The sequence below is a fragment of the Necator americanus genome, chromosome X (assembly GCF_031761385.1).
Source record: "Necator americanus strain Aroian chromosome X, whole genome shotgun sequence".
Lineage (NCBI taxonomy): Eukaryota > Metazoa > Nematoda > Chromadorea > Rhabditida > Ancylostomatidae > Necator > Necator americanus.
Genome location: NC_087376.1, coordinates 22,138,297 through 22,162,529, shown reverse-complemented (window position 1 = coordinate 22,162,529; position 24,233 = coordinate 22,138,297). Strand labels below are relative to the sequence as shown.

At 39.7% G+C, this 24,233-nt stretch overlaps 2 protein-coding genes across 5 annotated transcripts in view; one reads left to right on the top strand and one right to left on the bottom strand.

Moving 5' to 3' along the window:
• Positions 1 to 1,723: 1,723 nt before the first annotated feature.
• RB195_024757 (uncharacterized protein) lies at positions 1,724 to 2,113 on the top strand (the record flags this gene model as incomplete). The annotated part of the gene is made up of 1 exon (XM_064212645.1): positions 1,724 to 2,113. One exon carries the CDS (start codon positions 1,724 to 1,726, stop codon positions 2,111 to 2,113), a length of 390 nt encoding a protein of 129 aa, XP_064068526.1.
• A 2,398-nt stretch (positions 2,114 to 4,511) lies between these two features.
• RB195_024756 (uncharacterized protein) overlaps positions 4,512 to 24,233 on the bottom strand; it is a gene marked incomplete at both ends in the record, with an annotated part of 29,643 nt that continues 9,921 nt past the window's right edge. Inside the window, 10 exons of one of the 4 annotated variants that reach the window (XM_064212644.1) lie at positions 4,512 to 4,657; positions 7,337 to 7,527; positions 7,620 to 7,781; positions 7,860 to 7,992; positions 12,686 to 12,845; positions 12,951 to 13,032; positions 13,222 to 13,227; positions 13,277 to 13,298; positions 21,679 to 21,782; positions 21,876 to 22,054. In XM_064212644.1, coding sequence (XP_064068523.1) covers positions 4,512 to 4,657; positions 7,337 to 7,527; positions 7,620 to 7,781; positions 7,860 to 7,992; positions 12,686 to 12,845; positions 12,951 to 13,032; positions 13,222 to 13,227; positions 13,277 to 13,298; positions 21,679 to 21,782; positions 21,876 to 22,054 — 1,185 coding nt within the window. Of the gene's footprint in view, positions 4,658 to 7,336; positions 7,528 to 7,619; positions 7,782 to 7,859; positions 7,993 to 12,685; positions 12,846 to 12,950; positions 13,033 to 13,089; positions 13,129 to 13,221; positions 13,299 to 21,678; positions 21,783 to 21,875; positions 22,055 to 24,233 lie in introns of those variants that run through there. The other 3 variants (XM_064212643.1, XM_064212642.1, XM_064212641.1) reach the window with 3 other exon arrangements.

Here is a 24,233-nt window from a genome sequence, read left to right as displayed (position 1 = left end):
AAGCCAATTGGACACAAAAAGCGATTCTGGAAGGACTTCGCTGAGAAGAAAAAACCTATCCCGATGAGACAGAATTTCCAACAACGCCATTACTGTAGCAGCATGAGACAAGAAAACAGAGTGCTCTGTTGCAAGGACTGAACCGAAGTCGGTCGCACGAAGTTACTTCCATCATTTGTAACGTTGAAATCCGCCAATGACAAGCTCACAAATGTTCGTGGAATTGCTGGCCGATGCAACGTAGCTGCTAGGACTCTGCTTGAGAGTGCAACAACCTTTCTTCCAACTTCTCACTGGAAACCAAACGTGTAATGTGTCCGCCTCGACGTTCAACATTCTGCGATCATCGCTCACGTTGCTTCTACAGGAACATTTTGCTGAAGTGTTTGCAACGCTACTACTGAGATGCTGGACGAAATCGAATGCAAGACATTGAAACCAGATTCGAGGGATGTCTTTCGGAAGAACCGCCCGTATTCCACCCTTTCTGCAGTTCACAGGAGATGGACGGTGTGGTGGCTACTAACGCACTCTCATTCGTAGACCACTCTGAATGAGCCGTAATTTTCGTCGCCGTTCAGAAGAAAAATGGATCCGTCCAATTCCGATGACTCCTCAATTGGGATGAACCACGTTCTCGAGCAGCACTAGCACTGCTTCCAGCACCTAACGACACCTTTTTTTAAGCTAGATGGAAGTCACCGCTTTTCCCAGATTGAGCTCGCCAAGGGGTAAGTCCAGATAGGTGCGGATGAAGATTCAGGACTGTTCTTGACGATTAACACTCATCGAAGATTATTGCTTTAATCGTTCACCGTTTGTGAGACCGACCTGCACCAGCTTTTTCCAGCAACAAACCGACGCTCTCATTGCTGAACTGAATAGGAAGCAGCCTAACTTGAGACACTGTCATCATTGGCAGAACTATCGTCGAACACAACACACTCCTCAAAGCCATCCTCTAAAGTTTTCAAGACTACGGTCCCCGTTTTCGTCGAAACATTCTTTCCTGCAGACCGAAATCAACTACGTTGAGTTTGTAATCAATTTCCATAGAGGTCGCTATGATCCTGCAAAAATCGAGGGAATCAACAAAGCGCCGCCTCCAACGGGCGTCAGCCAGCTACCCGCCTTATTCAGTCTCTCCATATTTTACACATTCTCCAAGCATCTGCAGAATCTTCGTGCTCCGTTGGACAGTCTCAGAATTGTCGTCTACGAGTGGAGACCAGAGTACCATTCTTCTTTTCGACTACATCAAGGCAGCAGTTAGATCGGACCTAATCTTAACGCACTTGGATCTCATCTTATCAGTCATCGTTGCAGCAGACGCTTCAGCGACAGCAGAGTTATGAGATCGAAACAGCCTTGTCTCATCTTTTTAAACTGGTCTGAGGAAGTTCTGTATCATACAACCCACTTCATGCCCATGCTCAAAACAACTACAGTCAAGTCGAGAAGGAAGCTTCCGCTTTCATCCTTGCTACTTCCTTCCTGACTCATGCTCCTCATAATCCTTGCTGATTCTACTTCTTTATCCACGAGCTTCATTTCTTGCTGAAGACAGATCACAACCCAATTAACTCTGTTCTCGAAAGAAAGAAGTGATACTAGTTAACAGTGTCAACCGTTTTCAACGATGGGCCACGATGCTGCTGCTACAACTTCACTACCGAGTATATGAGCAGCAAATGTTTCGCAAAAGTATATTTTATACAAGCGGATGTTATCGCAACTCATCGCATCAGAGTCGTTAGATTCACGAGTTTTCGTAAATGTTGTCGCCTATGCGAGACTCAATGCGGAATTCGCCTATAACTGCAACCATCTTCCTGTTTTCTACAAACCCATCCGGGTTGCTGTATCCCACACATCATCGTCTCAGCCAAATAATCGGCTATATTCCTACCAGACACCAACCCGACATCAACAGCCACTCTCCATTTCGGTTCCACCACAGCCGTCCGACACAGTAACTAGTGTTACTGTCATTACCGAAGTCCCTTTAACACCGTGTGCTTCTGTCACTCCAAAATTCCCATCCGAGACAAACAAGAACGAAGGTGTTGGTTCATTGCTAGGTTTATTGGCTAACACTAAACTCCAACATTGAACAGTTTTAGCTGTGTAGTTAGTGCTAAGTATTCCGTCAAATTTCAGCTACACTCCCGGCCAAAACGAACGGCTCCATACACACGACTACATGTTGGCACAACCAACTGCAACGAAGAGGCGATACAGTTGCCAAAAGTTGATAGATGCTCGACTTGCCAGTGTATGTATGTATGTATGTATGTATGTATGTATGTATGTATGTATGTATGTATGTATGTATGTATGTATGTATGTATGTATGTATGTATGTATGTATGTATGTATGTATGTATGTATGTATGTATGTATGTATGTATGTATGTATGTATGTATGTATGTATGTATGTATGTATGTATGTATGTATGTATGTATGTATGTATGTATGTATGTATGTATGTATGTATGTATGTATGTATGTATGTATGTATGTATGTATGTATGTATGTATGTATGTATGTATGTATGTATGTATGTATGTATGTATGTATGTATGTATGTATGTATGTATGTATGTATGTATGTATGTATGTATGTATGTATGTATGTATGTATGTATGTATGTATGTATGTATGTATGTATGTATGTATGTATGTATGTATGTATGTATGTATGTATGTATGTATGTATGTATGTATGTATGTATGTATGTATGTATGTATGTATGTATGTATGTATGTATGTATGTATGTATGTATGTATGTATGTATGTATGTATGTATGTATGTATGTATGTATGTATGTATGTATGTATGTATGTATGTATGTATGTATGTATGTATGTATGTATGTATGTATGTATGTATGTATGTATGTATGTATGTATGTATGTATGTATGTATGTATGTATGTATGTATGTATGTATGTATGTATGTATGTATGTATGTATGTATGTATGTATGTATGTATGTATGTATGTATGTATGTATGTATGTATGTATGTATGTATGTATGTATGTATGTATGTATGTATGTATGTATGTATGTATGTATGTATGTATGTATGTATGTATGTATGTATGTATGTATGTATGTATGTATGTATGTATGTATGTATGTATGTATGTATGTATGTATGTATGTATGTATGTATGTATGTATGTATGTATGTATGTATGTATGTATGTATGTATGTATGTATGTATGTATGTATGTATGTATGTATGTATGTATGTATGTATGTATGTATGTATGTATGTATGTATGTATGTATGTATGTATGTATGTATGTATGTATGTATGTATGTATGTATGTATGTATGTATGTATGTATGTATGTATGTATGTATGTATGTATGTATGTATGTATGTATGTATGTATGTATGTATGTATGTATGTATGTATGTATGGCGGTGGTTAAATCAATCGTGTTCTCTCACATCCTCCAAAAACAACGTATTCTTTCTTATAATTCAGATCTCTTCAAGTTTAATATTCCGACCAGCACTTTTGAGGAGGTCTGATTCTTTCAAATTCCTTTGATGAGTGCGATGACAAACGGCGTTTCAGCTCTTCAGTGTTGTGCAACTATTGCTGGAAATTTATCAAATGTTCTACAGAGACAATCATTACTTATCCTACTACGACGTGTTGCTATGACAATACTGATCAATGGCTTCAGCTACAATTATGAATTTCTTTCACATTCTTCCCTGATAGTAAAAGACTGATTGCTGGCTCTAAGATGATAGAAGGTTATGTTTTTGTGCAATTGTTGTACAAACTTGTGTACATGATAAGAAAAACAATTCAAAACTTTTATATACAAACAAAGGTGAACGACTACAAGACTGCAGAATAATGGGTACAATCAGTGACTAAGGAGGTACACAATCTTCTTCACGAGCGTCTTTTGAGCCAATATAGAAAAACTTTGAGAAAATGACGTTTCTACTTAAAACTGTTTCCTTCATAGTCGAAGGGGCACTACTAATTTATTATTCTTGTCAGAATCAAGGCAAGATTTCGCCCGTGTGGAATGCATCATTCAAATCTAGTAGATGTCAAATTATTAAACGTTGAAAGCTACATGTCGACTTTCAGATAGCGTTCTTCAAGAGTTGAAATTTTGTAGCATCGAATTAGTCGACCATCCTCAAAGGAAAAAAGAGAGAAAGGAAATCCTAGCATGTTCCGACGCTTCCACCATGAAAAGGTGCGCGAATGATAAGAGCAGATCATCTGCAAATTCCTCTAAAATGCGATCTGCTTTTATCTCGTAAGAGCCGTAAAATACACTGCGACCTCGCATATTTCCCAAAAACCGGAGTATTATGCAGTTGTCAAAAATAGGGTAGAAATTCACTGAAGTTGCAGGTCATTTAAGAGAATTTCAAGAATGTTATTTTTGGCTGTCTATAAGCAGTGGTGGGAACGGCAAGAAGCTATCAATTCTGGACGAAATAAATGGAGAGGTTTACGGAGCTCCACAGGAATCGTCTGAGTGACGATATGTTTGATATTTCTTATACTGTTCAAAATGATACTGCCAGTCAGTAATGTATTCGTTCTGCCATTTGTCCATCTGTTGTTTCCAGAGTAAGAAAGGATCACCCACCTCGGCTGAAAAAAAAAATTCTTCAAAAGAAATAACCAAGACATTCTTACTGGGTAATATTTATAGAGATAGTGTATATGTAAGTTATATGCACTGTTTGAAACCTCCAATGTTGAAAGTATCGAGTATTAAACAAAAGGATAAAAAGGATATGTCTGGGGTTAATCTGTCCGCTCGGGATGTACCACCGCGTTCACTCCAATTCATAACCGTTCAAGTTTACGAACGTGCTACTAGCCTATTCAGCGAAATGAGTGGCTAGCCGACTTGCCAAGTAATGTTCATATCATCCGAGACAGGCTTGATACCAATTTAGCGATCCCGAAGGGATGAAAGGGTTGGTGAGCACTAGGGCGGATTCGAACCTTCGATCGATCATGATGCAAGCATGGAAGGACTTGTTACCGACTGCGCTGCTCCGCGATGGCCGCGGGTTTGCGGTTCAAGGATAGGAAAGTTACTGAGCCCTTCTGCTTGAGGTCCTCCACTCGTTTGCACAGAGCCGCTGACGGACTCGTTCGTTCTGGCTTATTTCGGCCACCTGAACCCTTCTTGTTGCTGTTCTATGGAACACATGTAGGAGTTTTCAAATAAATAAGTGAACAAATAAATTTTGTATGTATGTATGCGATGTATGCGATGTATGTATGCATGCATGCGATGTACGTATGTATGTATGTATGTATGTATGCGATGTACGTATGTATGTATGTATGTATGCGATGTATGCGATGTATGTATGCATGCATGCGATGTACGTATGTATGTATGTATGTATGTATGTATGTATGTATGTATGTATGTATGTATGTATGTATGTATGTATGTATGTATGTATGTATGTATGTATGTATGTATGTATGTATGTATGTATGTATGTATGTATGTATGTATGTATGTATGTATGTATGTATGTATGTATGTATGTATGTATGTATGTATGTATGTATGTATGTATGTATGTATGTATGTATGTATGTATGTATGTATGTATGTATGTATGTATGTATGTATGTATGTATGTATGTATGTATGTATGTATGTATGTATGTATGTATGTATGTATGTATGTATGTATGTATGTATGTATGTATGTATGTATGTATGTATGTATGTATGTATGTATGTATGTATGTATGTATGTATGTATGTATGTATGTATGTATGTATGTATGTATGTATGTATGTATGTATGTATGTATGTATGTATGTATGTATGTATGTATGTATGTATGTATGTATGTATGTATGTATGTATGTATGTATGTATGTATGTATGTATGTATGTATGTATGTATGTATGTATGTATGTATGTATGTATGTATGTATGTATGTATGTATGTATGTATGTATGTATGTATGTATGTATGTATGTATGTATGTATGTATGTATGTATGTATGTATGTATGTATGTATGTATGTATGTATGTATGTATGTATGTATGTATGTATGTATGTATGTATGTATGTATGTATGTATGTATGTATGTATGTATGTATGTATGTATGTATGTATGTATGTATGTATGTATGTATGTATGTATGTATGTATGTATGTATGTATGTATGTATGTATGTATGTATGTATGTATGTATGTATGTATGTATGTATGTATGTATGTATGTATGTATGTATGTATGTATGTATGTATGTATGTATGTATGTATGTATGTATGTATGTATGTATGTATGTATGTATGTATGTATGTATATGTATGTATGTATGTATGTATGTATGTATGTAGTCTGTTAAAGCAAAGACTAAAGAATTTGGTGGATGGACAACCGCTTCCCAACCCAGGATCTGAAGTTCGTGGCACCCGAAGTGATATGAGGCTCTCCGTTGTCGCGAACAGAGTGTCGTGTCGATCACCTTTCTGGCAGTGCAACGGCAAACTCGCGAAACTGCCGCGTGAATGCTTTATTGTCGACCGTTTTGTCGCCTTGCTGCAGCTCCCACCACATTTCCTGAGAGTCCCAGAAACAACGGGACAACTTTCCGTTAGTGTTAATTCGGTTGTGGCTGTTGTGGTAGCTTAACGAAACAGGCGAAACAGAGGTGACTGAGAAATGCTCACCCGGCATGACCTGTTGATGTCGAGCACATGGGTACTCACATCGACCAAACTTTCTGATAATCTAAAGTGTGTAGATGATCTTTGATAGTGGGATAAACAACGCCGAGTTGTGCAGGCATTATAGGCGTCATAGTTTTCGGGAACCCTTCCAAATCGTTGTCCACGTTGGCGCGCGGATGGATGCGGACGCGACAATTATGCAGTTCAATCCGTTGAAAGAAAAATTTACTCCGTTGAAGCAGCTGAGTTAGTTGTTGACAGCGATAGCGTGGGTTCTGGACACTTGTCCAAGGCTTCGTTGATATTGGCCTTTCATACTTTACAAGAGGAGAAACGTGGTCACCGCTTCAGACAATCTCCACGTCTTGGCGCCTCGATGCATCCTCACGTTCAAATGTTGTCTCGCACCATTACTTGCTACACCAAACTCTTGTACTCTGCTCGTGTGAGTGTATGGAGATAGAGCAGCATTGAAAACTAACATGCAAAACTGTTCGATCACATAATTATGGTGTAGTCATTATTTTTGAGTATACGTTTAAGCCTGCGACAAACGAACGAACTAGCCTTTTATATTATGGTATGATCATCTGTAACACTTGCCTACGGCAGTCATGAGGTTGGGCAGATACGCCTTCCAGAATGCGCAGTTCTTTCGCCGAGGTCCGTGACCCGTTCGCCTGCTGCTAGGATACGCTGACTCTACGGTCAGGTTCATATACTCCATAGATTGTGCGTTATATTTTGGCCAGACATCTAGTGTGTACGTTCCATCTTCATTCTTATTGGGATCGCTTAACAAGAAAAATACTCTAAAAGAGTTGAATATGAAATGTTCACACTCTTTAGCAACTTAGAAGAGCTAGTACAAAAAGTTTTTGCTTACCCTGTTTTCGCGAAGTTTGCCCAGTATCGCATAAACCTACTACTTAATTCTTGCTCTTCGGTCGTATAATTGAACTTCTTGTTGTAAGGTTCACCAAAAATAAAGTTTATTTCGTAACCATGCAGACAACCCATCCACTCTGGCCATGTCTGCGCTGTTGCTCTAGATCAATTGGACATCTTTGTATTGAGAAAAGTAAAAAAAAAGAAGGAATTTTTCATTAATTCAGATCGCCAGAACCTGTGTGTGAAGTAGTAGTAGTAAGTGTCACCGCCATGCTTTGTATGAGCTAACGCCATTTCGTTTACGTTGCAAGTGAAATGATAGTCCCCAAGCATCTTCTCCATAGAATCCATCCAGTCATGTGGTCTAACTGAAATCGCCGAAAACTAAGTAACATCACTATGTCAAAGGGGGGCGTAAAGCTGTTCACTCCGACTTAAGGTGCAAGCCAAGTGCTAAGTGCAGAGCTGCCGCCGTAGTTACATTACTCATTAATTGCTTTCGGTGTTGTCTCTCCAACGTCGTGGCCTGCCCCGTCGTGACACGACGTGGGTGATTGAGTAGGAAACGCTACAGTGGAAGAAAAAAGATATGTGGAAATTCTAGAAGATGTAAAGATAGGAGATTTAAAATAAAAATTTAAAGCTAGTAAAGGTTTCACAGAAGCTAAGAAGTAGTAATGTGTCATCGCTGTATTTTACAGTCAATAATACTTACATGTAACCTTTTTCAGTTGCAAAATGAATCACTAACGGCTCACGGAGAATTTTTCGCTTGTTTTCTATTCTTCTATATTATTCTAATTCAGCTGTTGTCTTGTATTTGGATACATACGTCTCAAAAATTGATCTATTGACATCACTTTTTTGCTGAACGTAGCATTACGGGCTCAAAATCCATGTCTGGGCGTACCAAATTCCTTGGAATGCGCCTATGCGTTTTACTTCAATTCAGAATTGTTTGAGATTTACGAACGTGTAACCAGCCTATGCAGTGGCCTGATCGGCCTAACCAATGTATCAAGTCAGGGTTTATATCCTGTCAGGCAAGTCTGATTGTCCCCGGAAGAATGAAAGGCCCAGTTAATACTAGAGCGGTTTTGGGCCATGGATCATGTAGTCACAACTGGACCTCTTACCGATTACGTTACACTTGCCCAACATCTATGTATCAGCTATAATAGTTGTTTTGTGGGGTTGTAAAGAGAGAAAACAGACATTAGATCTTCTTGTTGAGGCAAGATTATTTTTAAGGCGCGAAAAAATTGGACGGGGTCCACAGAAGCAACAACTGATGTCAGGTATTCATTAGACAAAAATACATCAATACATCATTATCGTAAAATATGAGTTGCATATGTGCAAATCCACGGATCTCTCTCACTAGAGGGATCACAACCGGTTAGTCGCGAGGCTACGTGGCGCGTCCCCGGGTGGCAAGTAAGGGGCTAATCGCGGACCAAAAGCGACCTTGTGTCTGCCCAGAGACGCGGGTGTATTCAGGGGATGGACTCCCTGCTTCTGCTGAGCCAGGACTGACTCATGACATCCTTGTATCCTGCACGCCGGTTCTCATACTACTCATCAACACCCTGGCGAGGCTCTTTACACGTTACCTGTCGGAATGCAAGGTTCCTAAACAGTGGAAAACCAGCAAAACCATGTTGTTTTATAAAAAGGGAGATCTACATGACATCGGCAACTAACGCCCAATCTGCTTACTGTCCGTCATCCACAAGCTCTTTACAAGAGTGATCCTTAATAGGATTGAAAAAGTCTTGGATTAAAAACAGCTATGCGAGCAAGCAGGGTATCGGAAAGGATTCAGCACACTTGACCATATTTTCACTGTTTCGAAACTCAGATTGGTATCACGAGAGCATAGGGTGCCGCTCTCTCACCTTCATCGACTTGAAGAAGGCGCTCGACTCAGTTAAGACGGAAGCGGTCATGGAAGAATTGGGAACCTAGGCGTTCCTACTCAGTACATAAAGGTACTTCGAGAATTGTACAGTAACGTCACGACCGGAATTTCGCCATTCTACAAGAAAATCATCATTGACGTGAAGAGGGGGTCCGATAGAGTGATACAACCTCACCCAAATTATTCACAGCCACCCTCGAGAACGCAATGCGAAAGTTTGAAAAGGACGACATGGGAGTGAAAGTTGATGGCCGACAGCACACCATTCGCGCTTTGCTGATGACATCGTACTGATAACACCTAGCATCAGCCAATCGGAACGAATGCTGACCGAATTTGACGAAATGTGGATGCATCGGCCTTCAGCTGAATCTGCAAAAGACGATGTTCATGCGCAACGGATGGGTCTCGGATGCCCCATTCACGCTCAACGGAACGAACATATCGGAATGCACCAACTACGTTTATCTGGGTCGGGAATTGAACATGATGAACGACCTGACCCCCGAGCTGGGCAGAAGGAGACAAGCGGCTTGGGTAGCGTATAAGAGCATCGAGGATGTAGTGAAGAAGACCAGAAACACCCGACTCCGTGCTCACCTCTTCAACACCATCTGCTTTCCTGCTTCGGAAACCTTTGCCTATCGCAAGCAGAAAGAAAACGCGGTGAGCGTCATGAACGCGCAATTGAGAGAGTGGTGCTAGGATTAACCCGCTTTACGCAGTTGAAAGAAGGGATTCGAACTTCACTCCTACGTCACCGATCGAAGAAGAGAGACGCTACCGCATATGCCAAGGAAAGCAAAATTAGATGGGCCGGACACGTGATTCACTTTAACGACAACCGTTGGACCAGAGCCGTGAGCGACTGGATTCCCTGCGATATTAAGCGCACTACAGGAAGACCGCCGACCCGATGGGCAGATTTCTTCACGAAGTCCTTCAAAAAAAATGTGATGCTCTTCGTGTCCCACGCGAAAGGAAGAACCAATAGGCGACTCTGGCACACGAATAGGACAAATGGAAGAATTACTGGCGCCCGCTCCACCAGTTCGAACATCAACGGGAGTCAAGGTGATATGTGCAGGTGTCGCAGAGCGATTCATACAACAGGAAACACTTGTCGCGTCTGTAATGAGCCGCTTGAAGCAAACACTTTTGAAGAAACTAGCATCTTTGAATGAAGTGCAAAACATTCCCTTTTGAGTATGCATTGGGAGTGTTTCCCATTTGCCCTTCTTCAAGAGTCCATGACCTTAAAATTCATGGAAACCCGTCTACACATTTATTAACGCTTACAGTGTACAGTTCTCGTTTCTTTTCGAATTGAGTCAGTAAGATTGTAAACAAAATAAAAATATCGAAAGCGTTTTTATCATGCTGCTTTTGCTAGATTTCCTAACTTTTCTTCGGTTTTAATTGTGTAGTCAGAACGTGAGTGTCGCAAGTGATCGCTCATTGGGCAACACCTAAGAGCAAATGAGTAGTTACAGCACCATTCTGCACTTGGGGCTTTGCTCGCACTTGTTTATGGCGGCTGTCGAGATGAGAATTTCTGTTTTCCTCATCGCTATCGATATTAACGCAAATTCTCAACTACAACACTATCTCGAGTGTGATGTGTGTGCTACCTGATTTCGTATGGAACATTCTGAGAGTTTTGATATAAACACGGGTTTACCATCGGAAAATCAGGTATTTATAAGTTATGGGCTGTGATAGGAACTTCTAGAAAGCAACGTATCAAATACAGCTAAGGTGAACCCAGTATGAATTTATTTATTTATTTAATTCTGCCCATTTCTTAGATGTCTTAGAAGTCTTCTTGGAGGTCTCGGAAATACCGCCGTTAATGTAGACTCTACATCTGTTGATAACAGAGACACCTTGTTCTACTTAAGGCAGCATTCACACTTAAAAAGTGACTGATTTAATCGTTTGTAATCATTGTGTGTGAGCTACATATAGTTGCTAAGTCACTGGATTAGAGTGGACTGTAAACTAATAGTAGTTTACTCACTCAGTTCTTCTGTTTCTACTTTAGCTATGAACGGAACCCGAAAATTGGGTGTGGAGGACGAAATCGACGTGTAGCATAGTTCCGAGTCAGTAGCTCTCAGCTGATAATTGCTTATTTTCCTGCTTCAACTCAAGTTTCTACAGTTTTTAAAGGAACATTAGCACGTCATTTTTGAAAAATCCGACAGACAAGTTGCGAAAAACTGATCGCACTGGTAAAAAACAAACCAGTATTTGAAATAAAAGATATTTCATACAAATGCCGAGTCTTCAGTACACCTACTCCGGTATTACTGCGTGAATTTGGTAATAGTCCGAAAAGAGAGCCTCAATCAGCAGCATGTTAGTCACGTCGGAAATAAGTTATTAGTTAGTTAATAGTTATCAGCTCAAACATTTCGACTCCAATAATGGCATGTTCGCCTGTGCAGTTAACAAGTAGCAGAAGCAGGTTGGGGCGCACACAGTTTGCGATTATCCCGATGAAAACATGACCCAAATCCAATCAACTTTGGAATATGAGATATCACAAGCAGTAAGAGTCATCAGTTTGTACGAAGCATGCGAAATAACGTCCGACAAAATTACTCGCAGCTTCACTAAAAGAGGTAGATTGCCTTCATCGAACGCTGCTTTTGCCTAAGTTAACCATTTGTCAGCAGAAGATTCTATTGCGCCAACACAACAAACACCCTCATGTCATGAGGGTGCGCGAGCAACTTTTTCGAGTGCGTTCTTGAGGGACTCGAAAAAGTTGTGCGGACTAGCACTTTTGAGTGTTCCTGATATTTTATATTCCTGACATTGTGGGAAGTATCTAGCACTTGTAAGTTATCTTTCCGATTTTATCTACTGGTGGTAAAATTGTGATCTCTAAAATTTCCCGAATGCTGCATTTCAGCCATACTTCCTACGAATAAGTTATATCTTCTTCATTTCTAGCGGCAAAAGTAGCTTTTCTTCTACGTGGCAGCAGTGTCGTACTTCGGAAGGCAAATGTTTGGAACCACATAGAAGAGACACAGAAGTCATAGAGTCATGACCGTTTCATTCTCTCTGTACAACATGGAATTCATTTCTCATGTTACGAAGTTCAGCAGTGCTGCTGAAGAGCAACCTACCCGGTAAATCAGCCGGCTCGTACTCGTGTAAGATTGCCGCCAAAGCCAACTGACTTTTGATCATTTGCCGCGGAAGAAGATCTGATATTGCCTTCAACCATGTATGTCTGTCGGGAACGAAATCTTTTTTCGTAAAAAAGTCTTGCACAGGGAAAATGTTCTGAAATAGTTTCTTAAGAGTAACACGTTCATTAGATTTGGCAAAACTGCAGTCGTCATATATAGAAATTGAGTGCTCTTCAATAGAAGACACTAGCATTTTCACCTTAATTTCATCCGCACTCGTGATGTCATTAGTATTCGTGTTCCACTTACAAAGCGCAATTTCGACCATATATCCCTTGTTCCTACGTACTATGTATAAACAAGATTCAATGAGGAAGACATCCTACTCGTTCTTAGATTTATAGACGAATCCGGATCTCTATGGCATGCTCTGATGCCTCTAATGGATTACTGCTAAATTCACTGAAGTGAAAACGGAAGCGATAGCGATTTGGACTGCGGGTTAAGAAAGGAACGCTATTATGACTTACAGAAAGCTGGTAAACGATAAAATATATGCTCTCGTCCTTGTTACTTCCAACCAACAATTGCGTGTGTTTGAAATTGCCTGTAAATAGATGCAGTCATTAGGAATTAAAATGCCTAACTATGCAAGGTGTGCACATTTGCTGAAATAGTGTTAAGCGATTATACTCGTGCTGACGCAGATAACAGTGTTTTGACTTGGAGCAGAATCTCTGCCAAGGAAAGAATTCTCAGATTGGAAGAATCATATCTCCCTCAACGCCCTTTCTAATATGGCTACTACTGTAACTGAGGTGTGCAAAGTGTCTTGAAACAAAACTCAACATATGCAAAGTTCATTAACGTTTAATTAATGCGGCAGTAGTGTTTTCAACTATAGATCACACCACTTACTTTTTCGTCACCTGTCTGTTTTGAATAATGTAATTTTAGCTAACTAACTAATGTAATTTTAGCTAACTTGCTAACTTCTACTTTCCTATTACAGACTTCTTTGATATCTAAATACCAAACATCCCACAACCTTACATATCTTTGAAAACACCATATTCCCACAAGTTCAACTTTGATGTGCGACTAGAACACTGATAAGCTTTGGTTATTCGCCAGCAGGAATTGTACAATTGAAAATGTTTCTGTATAAAATGTAGAGTGATCGCAGAATTTCTTTGCTAAATCTTGTTTTCAGAAAATGTAAAAGATTTATGAATGAGGAAAATATGTACAATATTTTACCGTCAGAAGCTTGTAAAAAATATCAGACAAGGAACATTCTCAATCTTTTTTCCTTATTCTCATAAATATTTGAGTGTGAAATATTAATGCCAAGACAAGAATAGTAGAAAAAGGTTGCATCTCCCAACATAGACACGTAAAGGAAGAGGAAGAAAGAAAAGAAGGTATTCAAATTCTCTTTGTACCTAGTTAACTGAGTTAAATGATTTTGAACTTTGAAGCATTCACAAACGAACGACAGTACTTTTGCTCCATATGTAAATTGAGCTATTTGACTTGTTCAGAATAGCATCAACCTTTACCTTATCAAGGGAAAAATAATCACATCGTAAGTTTACCGTATATTCATGGGAATTTGTGAGCATCTATATCTACAGTCTGATACAGTGTGCTGCATAAAAGTGATGCGATGCATCTTTGATGGAGCCTCTCTACACTACGCGAAAAGCTCCCCGGACTTCTGTTCTTCTATCCCATGGGATAGTGCACGAATAGGACCACCTATGTAGTATGAGCGAAATCCTTTTCCATTAGTTTTATCGTTCGTTCTGCTTCAAAGGCACCGTCAAGATCTTGGTTTGTAGAAATTCAATTTCCGTTTCTTTTTTTGTGTAATTAGCCTCCTTCACACTCGTATTACTAAAATAAGCCCTTTTTCTTGTCCAACAAGTTCAGTTTTAAATTCTGGCCATCCTTTCACAAGACTCAGTGTGTATGATTTGGATTTCTCTCTCACTTTTTGTGTAACTGTGCATAATTGGTCTTCTCCTAGAAAAGATTCTGTAGATTCCACTGCGACCACGTTCACAACAAATGCTAATCATATGTACACAATTACGCAACAAAGGAGATAGAATCTGAATTTGTACGAAACAAGATTTCCAAGATTTTAAAGACGGTTTAGGAACAAAAGAGAGGACAAAACTAAAGGGAAAGTAAAGATGGTTTGCTTGTCCAGTGATAATTGTCTCACGTAGCCTCACGCAGTACTGGTCCAACGATTAAACAGAAAGTGAATGTCAAAAAATGGAAAATTTAAGGTTGTTTTAGAGACATTTTGATCGCACATTTTCTTCGTTGTAATAGTAGGGGCAAACCGGTCATCAAGTTGCACTTTGAAAATTTTACAAATTCTGGGGATCTTTACTTTTTAACCGCAGTGTGCAAGCAAATTTCGTCACATCTCGTCCAAGCGGAAAGAGGATAGAACCGAATTACTCTTACCAATAAAAAAAAAATTGAGGAGTGGATTAAACCAACTCTTAATAATGAGTTTGAAGAGAAAATGGTTGTGAATCTCGTGAAATGTGTTCGCGGCAAGATCAGTATCAACTTGGATGTTTGAAAGCGTCATACTTCTCGCAAATATTCTCTATCGCACTCATATTCAAAATCGTGGCAGTATAAATTAATGTCTTTTCTATGCAAGGTTCGGGGTCTCATTTCGATTAGTTGCAGTGATCGATGTCCAAAATTGATGATTTCAAGAAAAAATGTGACAACAGAAATACCAACGAAAAACACTCATATTGAGAGGAAAAACATAGTGACTTCGCTTGTTACAGGGTGAATATCTTGTGACAGACTTTATCTGCAAAGTTATAATTATTATAATATTAATAATATTTTGTACGAACGCTTCGAATGCATCCAGTATTTAAACAAAGTAAAGGATTTTAACATGCATGTCGGCTTGAACAGTGTTATCAGTTGTTATTGACAGCCAGTGTTGATGGCCACGTCAACTAACATAGAATGCGAAATTCTGAGTGTGACAAAATTAACTATGACTTTTCGAATATAGCCCGCCACTCAACATTTAATTGGAATGATACCACGGAAACTCTGCTTAGAGAACCCATTAATTTATACTATCACTTTTTTGAATATGAGCATAGAAAATAGTTGAGGAAAGTAATATGCTGTCCAGCACCTAAGTAAATACTAATTTGTGCCACAATCACATTTCACGAGAATGTATGTTCGCAAACATATGTCAATTCTTTCTTGAGATGGTTTAAAGGCATCAACCCACGAATCTGGGGTGGTGCGGGTTTTAGATGACTTATGCCTATAGAGGGTCGTGGATTACGGAAAGGAAGGTGAATCCGTCCATTTCTTCCTAATTGCTGTAAAAAACTGCTCGGAAGATGCGCCGCGTGCACAAGGCTGGGGCGCTCCAATCGAACTCGCTGTAGAAAATAGCGCTCCGGAACGCTCAAAGCCGCATCTTCCGGGCCGATTTTACGGCAATTGGGAATAAATGAACGGAATCACCCTCCTCCCCATAATCTACGACTCCGTACAGGCATAAGCCACCTGAAACTTGCACCACTCCAGATTCGTGAGGCGATGCCTTTGATTCCAGCCTTAATTTGCTGCAGAAAAAGACTAATCCGTTCCTGCTCTCTTTTCTTCTGGCCGAAATGTTACGAGACATCCTCGCATACGGCGGTGTAAAAAGTGGAAAACCTCAAAATTTGCGAAAATTAAAGTGCAACTTAAAGGCACTCTGCTCCTATTATTACAGCAAAGCAGACGCATATCTATCAAAATTTTTCTAAAACAACTGGAAATTCTCGGTTTGGATCATCTACTTCAGGTTTGAGAAGAACGGACAAGAGGCACTTGCATGATGTGCCGCCACGTATCCAGGAGGCCAATAAGCGGCTTTAATTGCACCACCGGCTCCTGACCACACCATAATCGCTGCCGTGGCCTGGTCGTTCCCCTACGTCTTGATGACGCCTGGGGCGAATGATGTCTTATAGTCATATATTGTACTTAAAGGCGTATCTCGAGCAGAGATGTCTATTTGCCACTAATACACCTAACCTGTCACAACTTTTTGTGAGGAGGATAGATAGAAACAAAGCGAAGAAAGGAATTCGAACACAACATAACAAGGACACATCAATGCCCATTTAATTCCTTAATTCTAGTTATTCAGTCAAGCCCTGTGCAAATGTAGATGGAGCTTGCTTGGTTTAACTGAAAATATGTGACATAAAGTTGCTAGCAATGTAGTTGCTGCAGTTGAAAGTTGAGCATGAACACAACGAAAAACATTGTGACGAATACATATACTTATCCCAGTTACTCATACTTAGATGCGACTTTATGTAGCACAAAAAGGGCGTGAAATGTGTGAAATTATGGTATGTGTGGAAATCTACGCATGTTAGTATTTTTCCCTGCTGTATGTCTTTGTTAGAATCTTAATGCGTATGAAGTTTCTGTAATAAATGTAAATGTAAGTAACAGTGTAAGTCACGATAACAGCATATCACTCATTGACGCCTCTGATGATCTTTTAATTGGATAGAAAGATCTACTTCTTCTCCTCATTTGGCTACAATATACGTTCAGTTAGTATATTACAACTTGCTGAGTCAACTCGTCTTCTTCAATATTCCCTTTTCCAAACCCGCAGTTTTCACCGTATCGACGCTACGCGAATGTCGCTTGCGGCTTTGATCCTTGGGCAAGAGGGAGGCGCGGTTACAGGCATCACCCCACGAATCTGAGCTGGTACGTATTTCAGGTGGAGTATTCGTACACGGGATCGTAGATTATGGAGAAAAGGGTGATTCCGTTCATTTCTTCCTAATTGCCATGAAAAACGACCCGGACGATACGGCTTCGAGCGATCCGGCGCGCCATTTTCTACAACGGGTTCGATTGAGCGCGCCAGTCTTGTGCACGCGCCCCATTTTCCGGACCGTTTTTCACGGCAATTAGGAAGACCTGGACGAAGTCACCCTCCTCTCCATAATCTGCTATCCCGTATAAGAATACTCCACCTGAAGTCCGTACCACCCCAGATTCGTGGGGTGACGCCTTTAAGGTGATCGCAAGCCGTTGTGAGTGCTTACTAGCTCGTGAAGCGGCAGCTGTAATCCCGCGGAGATGCACGACGCTGAAGGCAAGTCAGTAGCGGTCAGCGTATTTTCGCAAGTATCCCTTGTCCCGTACACCAGGTTTGATGCTTGGACGAGAGGCGGTTGTTAAAATGATAGAAAAATAGATTATGTGAAATATTTTTAGAAAGATTTTGGTACAATTTCACAAATCCTCTTGGTCCGAGACTAGTTTGGGAAAATAATAAATAAATGAATGACATCCAGATTAGGATAAATGTGAGGGGTCATGAGTACGAACGCAAGAAAAGGAGTGTAACCTATACAATGCGTTCTAAACGCAGGCTTGCGGCTTTGCTTTTAAGTGAATTGTTTTTTAAAAAATTTCACCAAGAAAATGGAAAATATTGAGTACTAGAAAAGGAATCAAATACTGGGTATCCGGTACATAGTCGGCTGAAGCTGGTTGAGGTTAATAATCTTGGCGTTTAAATACGAAACGTGATGTGCCGCCGTTTTTATTGCGACTGTCAGGGTTCAATCCATGGCAAAAGTGAGATTGTTACATTTTGTGTATGATAGTTAAAAGAGCACATTTCTCATCAGACAGCGACGAATTTATTACGATCACTCGGAAAAGCAATTTCGATGCTGTTACTGTGCGAAAAAAAAACATCTACAGGCACAATTAAGGACAAAGCTAATACGAAGTAGGCTCCTCTAGTTTCTGAATATCGACGCTCCAAGTGAACTTCATGCAATAAAGCTGACTGCGGTTTGTAGAGAGAGTTTTTTTTTTACATTTCTGCAAAGTTTGGTGGCTCTAGATCTGAAAACCTTCAAAAATGATCTTCAAACTGCTCCTTCTTTAGATGGTATCCGAGAATGGGCTGTATGCTTCGATCGAGGCTCATCAGCTGAATCCCACTGGGACCCCAAACAGGATGGACAAGGGGCACTTAAACATTGTCCACCCAGCTGTCAGTGGTGGGATAGAGCTATCTTAACTTTTAACTTCAACAAATTTGACTCCAATCCCCAAATTCCTTTAGGTTTCTATGCCGTCACACGGCACCGAAACTTCGCAACCTATAGGACCATTTTCGGTTCCTTAAGCGAGGTCATTCGCGAACTCAGTATTTGAATAGTCATGGAATTTGAAAGAGTTCGTCATTTTTTTCTCGTCTTTTATTCCCTTCTTCCGATGCTGCTTTTCAAGGTGGGCGTCCGTGCAGCAAAAAAAAACCCTTCTCTAAGTCCAAACTCGAAATATGTGCTCTCCATCCTTCGCAGGCTTACTCCACATAGTCGACTGGAACCAAGACGGTTCATTAAGGGAGCAAAACGAGTTTGAATAACAAATGGCCACGGCAATTTTTTGCTTGAGAGCGGAAGAAACGCAGTCCTTTTATCGTGTTCTTCGTTTTTTTTTTCAGTAGCTTTATTCATTTTGCTCTTTATCATCATCATCATGCTCTATATCTCTACGTAATCGGTATCGCTCGATTCAAGATCACGATCCATCTGTTTAGCTCATTGAGAACATCTCGATAAATCGCAAAATGACAGAATTAAAAGGAACGTCGGACGAAAGCAGTGAGAACAGAACAGAAAACAGGACAGAACTGAAAACAAAAAAATGCTTTTTTCGCCAGCAAAACTGTCTACTTCAGATATTGGTTCTGCAAGCGCCACAGAAATTGGCCTTTGTAAAAGCAATAGGACTTTTTCCTCATTTTGGCCGCCTGAAATCCACCTTCAAATCTTATAGCAAAGATTGCTGTCAGCTGTTCAAAAACTCGAATAAATATTGAAGAATATTGAAGAAGTTGTGCCTGCAGTCTCGGAAAAGCAAAGTATTTCTCAGGAAGGAACCTTTGAATCGAATAGTAGCGAGGATAAATAGTTCAATAGTGAAATCAGTCATCAACAAGCCTTTCAGTCAACTTTGAACGTGTCACTTACTAAAAACGTGTCACTCACGTACTAAAAAAACTCAAATATACAAACAAATGTTTTGCCAAAATGTTTGCGTTAACTTTTACTTCACGAATATTTAACTAACTAACTTCACTCTTCTCGAATTTTGATTGCACTAAATGTCATATTTCTGAGGCGCAATCATCTTGAAGTCTCATCTCATAATTTGTAGCGGTCTGCAATCTGAAAGAAGTGCTTTTGTAAAAGCCTTTTAGAGTCCAAAATAAACTGGATCTCGAGTCGACTGATATCCATTATTGATGAGCAAAATTAATCATGTTACGGAGAAAAAACTTTTAAAAGAATGGGAATCCGCGTGTCTCATTTACTAATTTTTATTAAAATATTGAAGACTTGCAATTTAAATAAGCTGCGAAAGATGTTATCGCACAAACCGGTTTTTGAAGAATTCGTAAAGCGTTTGAAGCTACGTAACAGTGGGGCGCATAGAGCACTGAAGGTAAGAGGTCCAGGTAAGAGAAGGACAAAAAATGCTTTGACTCCAAGCAGCGATCTAAACGTGCTGAGAGGAAGATATTCTTGTTCCAGAATGCCCATGCGTGGAAAACTCTGCGAAAGAGAGACGAGCATCGCCAACAACAAATTAGCAATGCAATGAAGAGTTTCAAAGAAAAAAGGGTGTCTCATACTGACATAACCACCATAACGATAAACACTTTCTGTCGACAAATGGCTAGATTTGTAACACAAAAGCTATACAGAGGATATAAATGTATCATTTCACTTATACAGAGTATTTAAAGGATGTATGATACTGCGATAGTTTGTAAAAGTTTTGACCTGTTTGCTTTACATAAGTAAAACTCCCTATTACTACCTATTTCTGGCATTTCTTGAGCAATCATTTTTTAATAGGGAAATACGTAAAGCAAAATCGTGAGTCATCGAAAATATTGAAAACAGCTTACTTAATAATACTTACCGTTTTGTGTGCTGGTCTACTAAGAGAGAGGAGGAGCTGATTCTGTCTATATAATACTCCTAGAAATTTTTGAGATCTCATCAAATTAACTTTTCTTTCAAGAGGTCAGAGATGCAAAAGGAACCTCTTTGAAGCACTTATGTTCCATCCGTACTACATTCTTCCGTTTCTATGCATTCACGTGTTTCACAAGCACAAACATTGTTCGTAAGTTTTATATGGAAGCAACTTAGACTATGTTCAAAATGCTTGGAACCTACAAGATATCAATAATTCTCATCTCCTTCAATTTTAAAAGCTGGAAGAATGTTTGTTTCCTATGACAATTTTCATGTACGTAATTGAAAGCTATTAGATGCATCGCTCTCATATTTCACGTGGCGAATTCTCCCGCTTCTAATACGGTTAGAAATTTGAAATCACCTTACATCACAATACTTCTCAAAGCTTCTAGCTCCATTCGATGTATCGATTCTCCAAGACAATTTAACTATATCCTAGCCTTTCGTGAACTATATCCTAGCCTGTGATGCAGCGTAAGTAAGTAGGTAAGTAGGTAAAGCCGATTATTTAAATAGCAACGACTCTCTACAGCGAATCTCTACAGGGTGCACTCCATTTCTGATTGCTCAGGCAAGGTATGATTGGATAACTCAACAATCTACCGAAGCCTATTCATCCGTTGTTTGACATTACGCTTGCACTGAAAATCCGTGATTCGGCGTGAGAAAGTGAACCTTCGTTTCTGAATCTGTCCTTACTTCGCTAAGAATACGCCGTCCTGATCATAAAGTGTTCCAACGAAAAAGAATGAAAACCTTAAAAATGGAAAGAAAGATACCCGAGGAGTTTTCGTAATGTAAGAAAGGGTCTAGAGTATGCCTTCAGCCAGGACGCGCCACTATGGTGCAATACGTTTTGCGCTGGCTGTATTGACATCCAACCTTGCCGTAATGAGATTTGGGCGCTCTCCACTAGAAAGTCACCGTCTACGACTGGAACCCAAGGAAAGTCGGCAAACTCTCGGACTGGAGCCCACTCGTTTTCTCTGAAAAAATAGCTCTCCTCCATCGTTTTGAAATTTGACACTTTTGTAATGCTTAAGTTACAAACAACCAAAGATTTCCCCAGATATCATTACCTAATGAGATCAGCATCCGCTTTTTGGAAGCAGGAAAGAATTTTGTCGTAGTCAGGGTTTTGTAGACTCATGTTCCCGCACTTCATCGCGTTGTAGATGACCACGGTACGTGCTAAAGCAACATCGCGTGGCTCGATAGCCCATGGAGCCGTTGCTGCTCCGGATTGTAAAATGGCTCTCTGGAATGGCAATTACTAATCCATAGAAACAACTAGAAGGATTTCAATTATTTTTTTACCTCTGAGCTACTAAATTGCTTCCGATCACTTTTAAGACACCGTTGGTTCAACTACCTTATTCTCGTGAGGATACTGAATACTAGCCTGTACGAAGCATGTACGAATCTTGTTCCGTAACACCCAGTTAGTGCATTCATAGGCACAAACTCCCATTTTAAAAGAATTCTTGGTTAAATATTAGGAGGGGATACAATGCTTGCATCGTAATGAACATACAGTAGTGCTCCTCAAGATACGACACATCCAGTTGATTGAACTGAAAATGATCTATGAAAGATCCATTGTGTCTGCTGTCAAAGAACTCAAAGGCATTGTGTATTTTCAATTTTTAAGGATTCTTTTACATTCAATGTTAATAAAATGGATGCTTTTGCAAATAAAATAGATAATTAGAGATCTGCTTGCTCATGTTCTTCAAGAAGTAGTAAATATTAGATGGAGTAAAAAGTTGTGAGAATTTTCGCTAGATGTCCTAAATGAGCCATATCTAACGATGTAAGCATCACTTCGGGTGCCACTCTACAGCGAATTCAAGGTGCCATTACAAGAACAAAAACAAAAAATATTGTGGTGCAATCGCGATGAGCCGATATAAACCATACCAAGCCCGGATTGACGGCCGAAAAAGTATTGGTGTGCGTTTGGTGAGACTGGAGTGAATCATCCACTATGAGCTTCTCCCATCTGGCCAAACACTCAACTCGGATCTCTACTGTCAACAATTGAACAAATTGAAGCAGCCGATCGACCAGAAGCGGCCAGAGTTGAATAGGTAAGGTGTTGTGTTCCATCAAGATAACAGGCTGCACACATCTTTAACAACGCATCAAAAGCTCAGAGAGCTTGGATAGGTGGTTCTACCGCAGCCGCCGTATAGTCCAGACCTGGCAACAAGGGAGTATCACCTATTCAAGCATTTGCATGTTCTTAATGGTAGAAAATGGAGAAAAGTTATCGAAGAAACAGGTGGAAATTTGATCTAAATTAGTTGATCCTAACTATGTTAATTTCGTCGTTAATAACGTCGAAGCAAAGCAAAAAAAAACACTCAGAACTTTTGTTTCACCAACTAAAACGAAAGTGACCAGCATTCTTTGCCCAGTTATATTCCTGATGGCGTAACTCTTGTTAATTGAAAGAAAATTGCAGTAATTCTCTCGAAAATACCAACAAATCTTATCTTGTTTGTATCCAGAAAAAATATGACGTTTACAGCAATAACTACAAAATACACAGAAAACGACACTGATTACATACTCGTGTATCTTCTTAACAGCGCATGTGTACAGCGGAATAAGGTACTTTATTTTTAATCAAAATAGGATGTGCACCACAGTTGCAATGAAAATCTTGTAATCGCAGATACCTAACATCACTGATGGCTTTGATTTTTCCCAGGCTCTGACGAAGGCGATAACCCCGAAACGTTAGCTGTTGTTTAATAAAGGAAGATCAATAACAATCGTGGCCACAGCTCAAGAAAATCAATTAAAATCTTGTAATCGTTAAATTAATTCAAACATCTATGGGAACACTTTGTCACTGAAGGGTTGAATTGTAGGAAAGAATTGCAATTTTCTTTCCATCCTTATAGACCATTAATAATATACCCACCACACACTACTTGAAATACGCTAGTGTTCTCAGACTACCGCGTGATACGAATAAAAATATAGTAGTTTGGAAACGACTATTATGAGCAATTCTGAAAACGGTTTTCTTTATATCACTATTCATTTGAGTTACATCATTTACGTCGAACAATAAAATAAGGTAGATCACTGCATCTATTTTCTCAAACGTTCCATTTTTACTTGTTTTATGACCTAGTTTCCCATTTATGAAGGAACCTTGTGTGTTTTTTTTCTAATGAGATCTTTCATTAAAAAAAAGGTTCAGCGGCGAGTAGTTTTCATTGCCACCCTCGTAGTCCTTTTCAAAATACCTTGAATAGTACTTCATCAGCCATCACAGACACCATAGAATGTATCACTCATAAAAATATTATCCACAATTATTATGTATTATTGGAGCAGCGTATACGAGTCTGATTGTCTGTTATCTGCCCACAGTGGCTCTGTTCGTAATAAATGCAGTCAAGCAAACTCTCTTACTACTG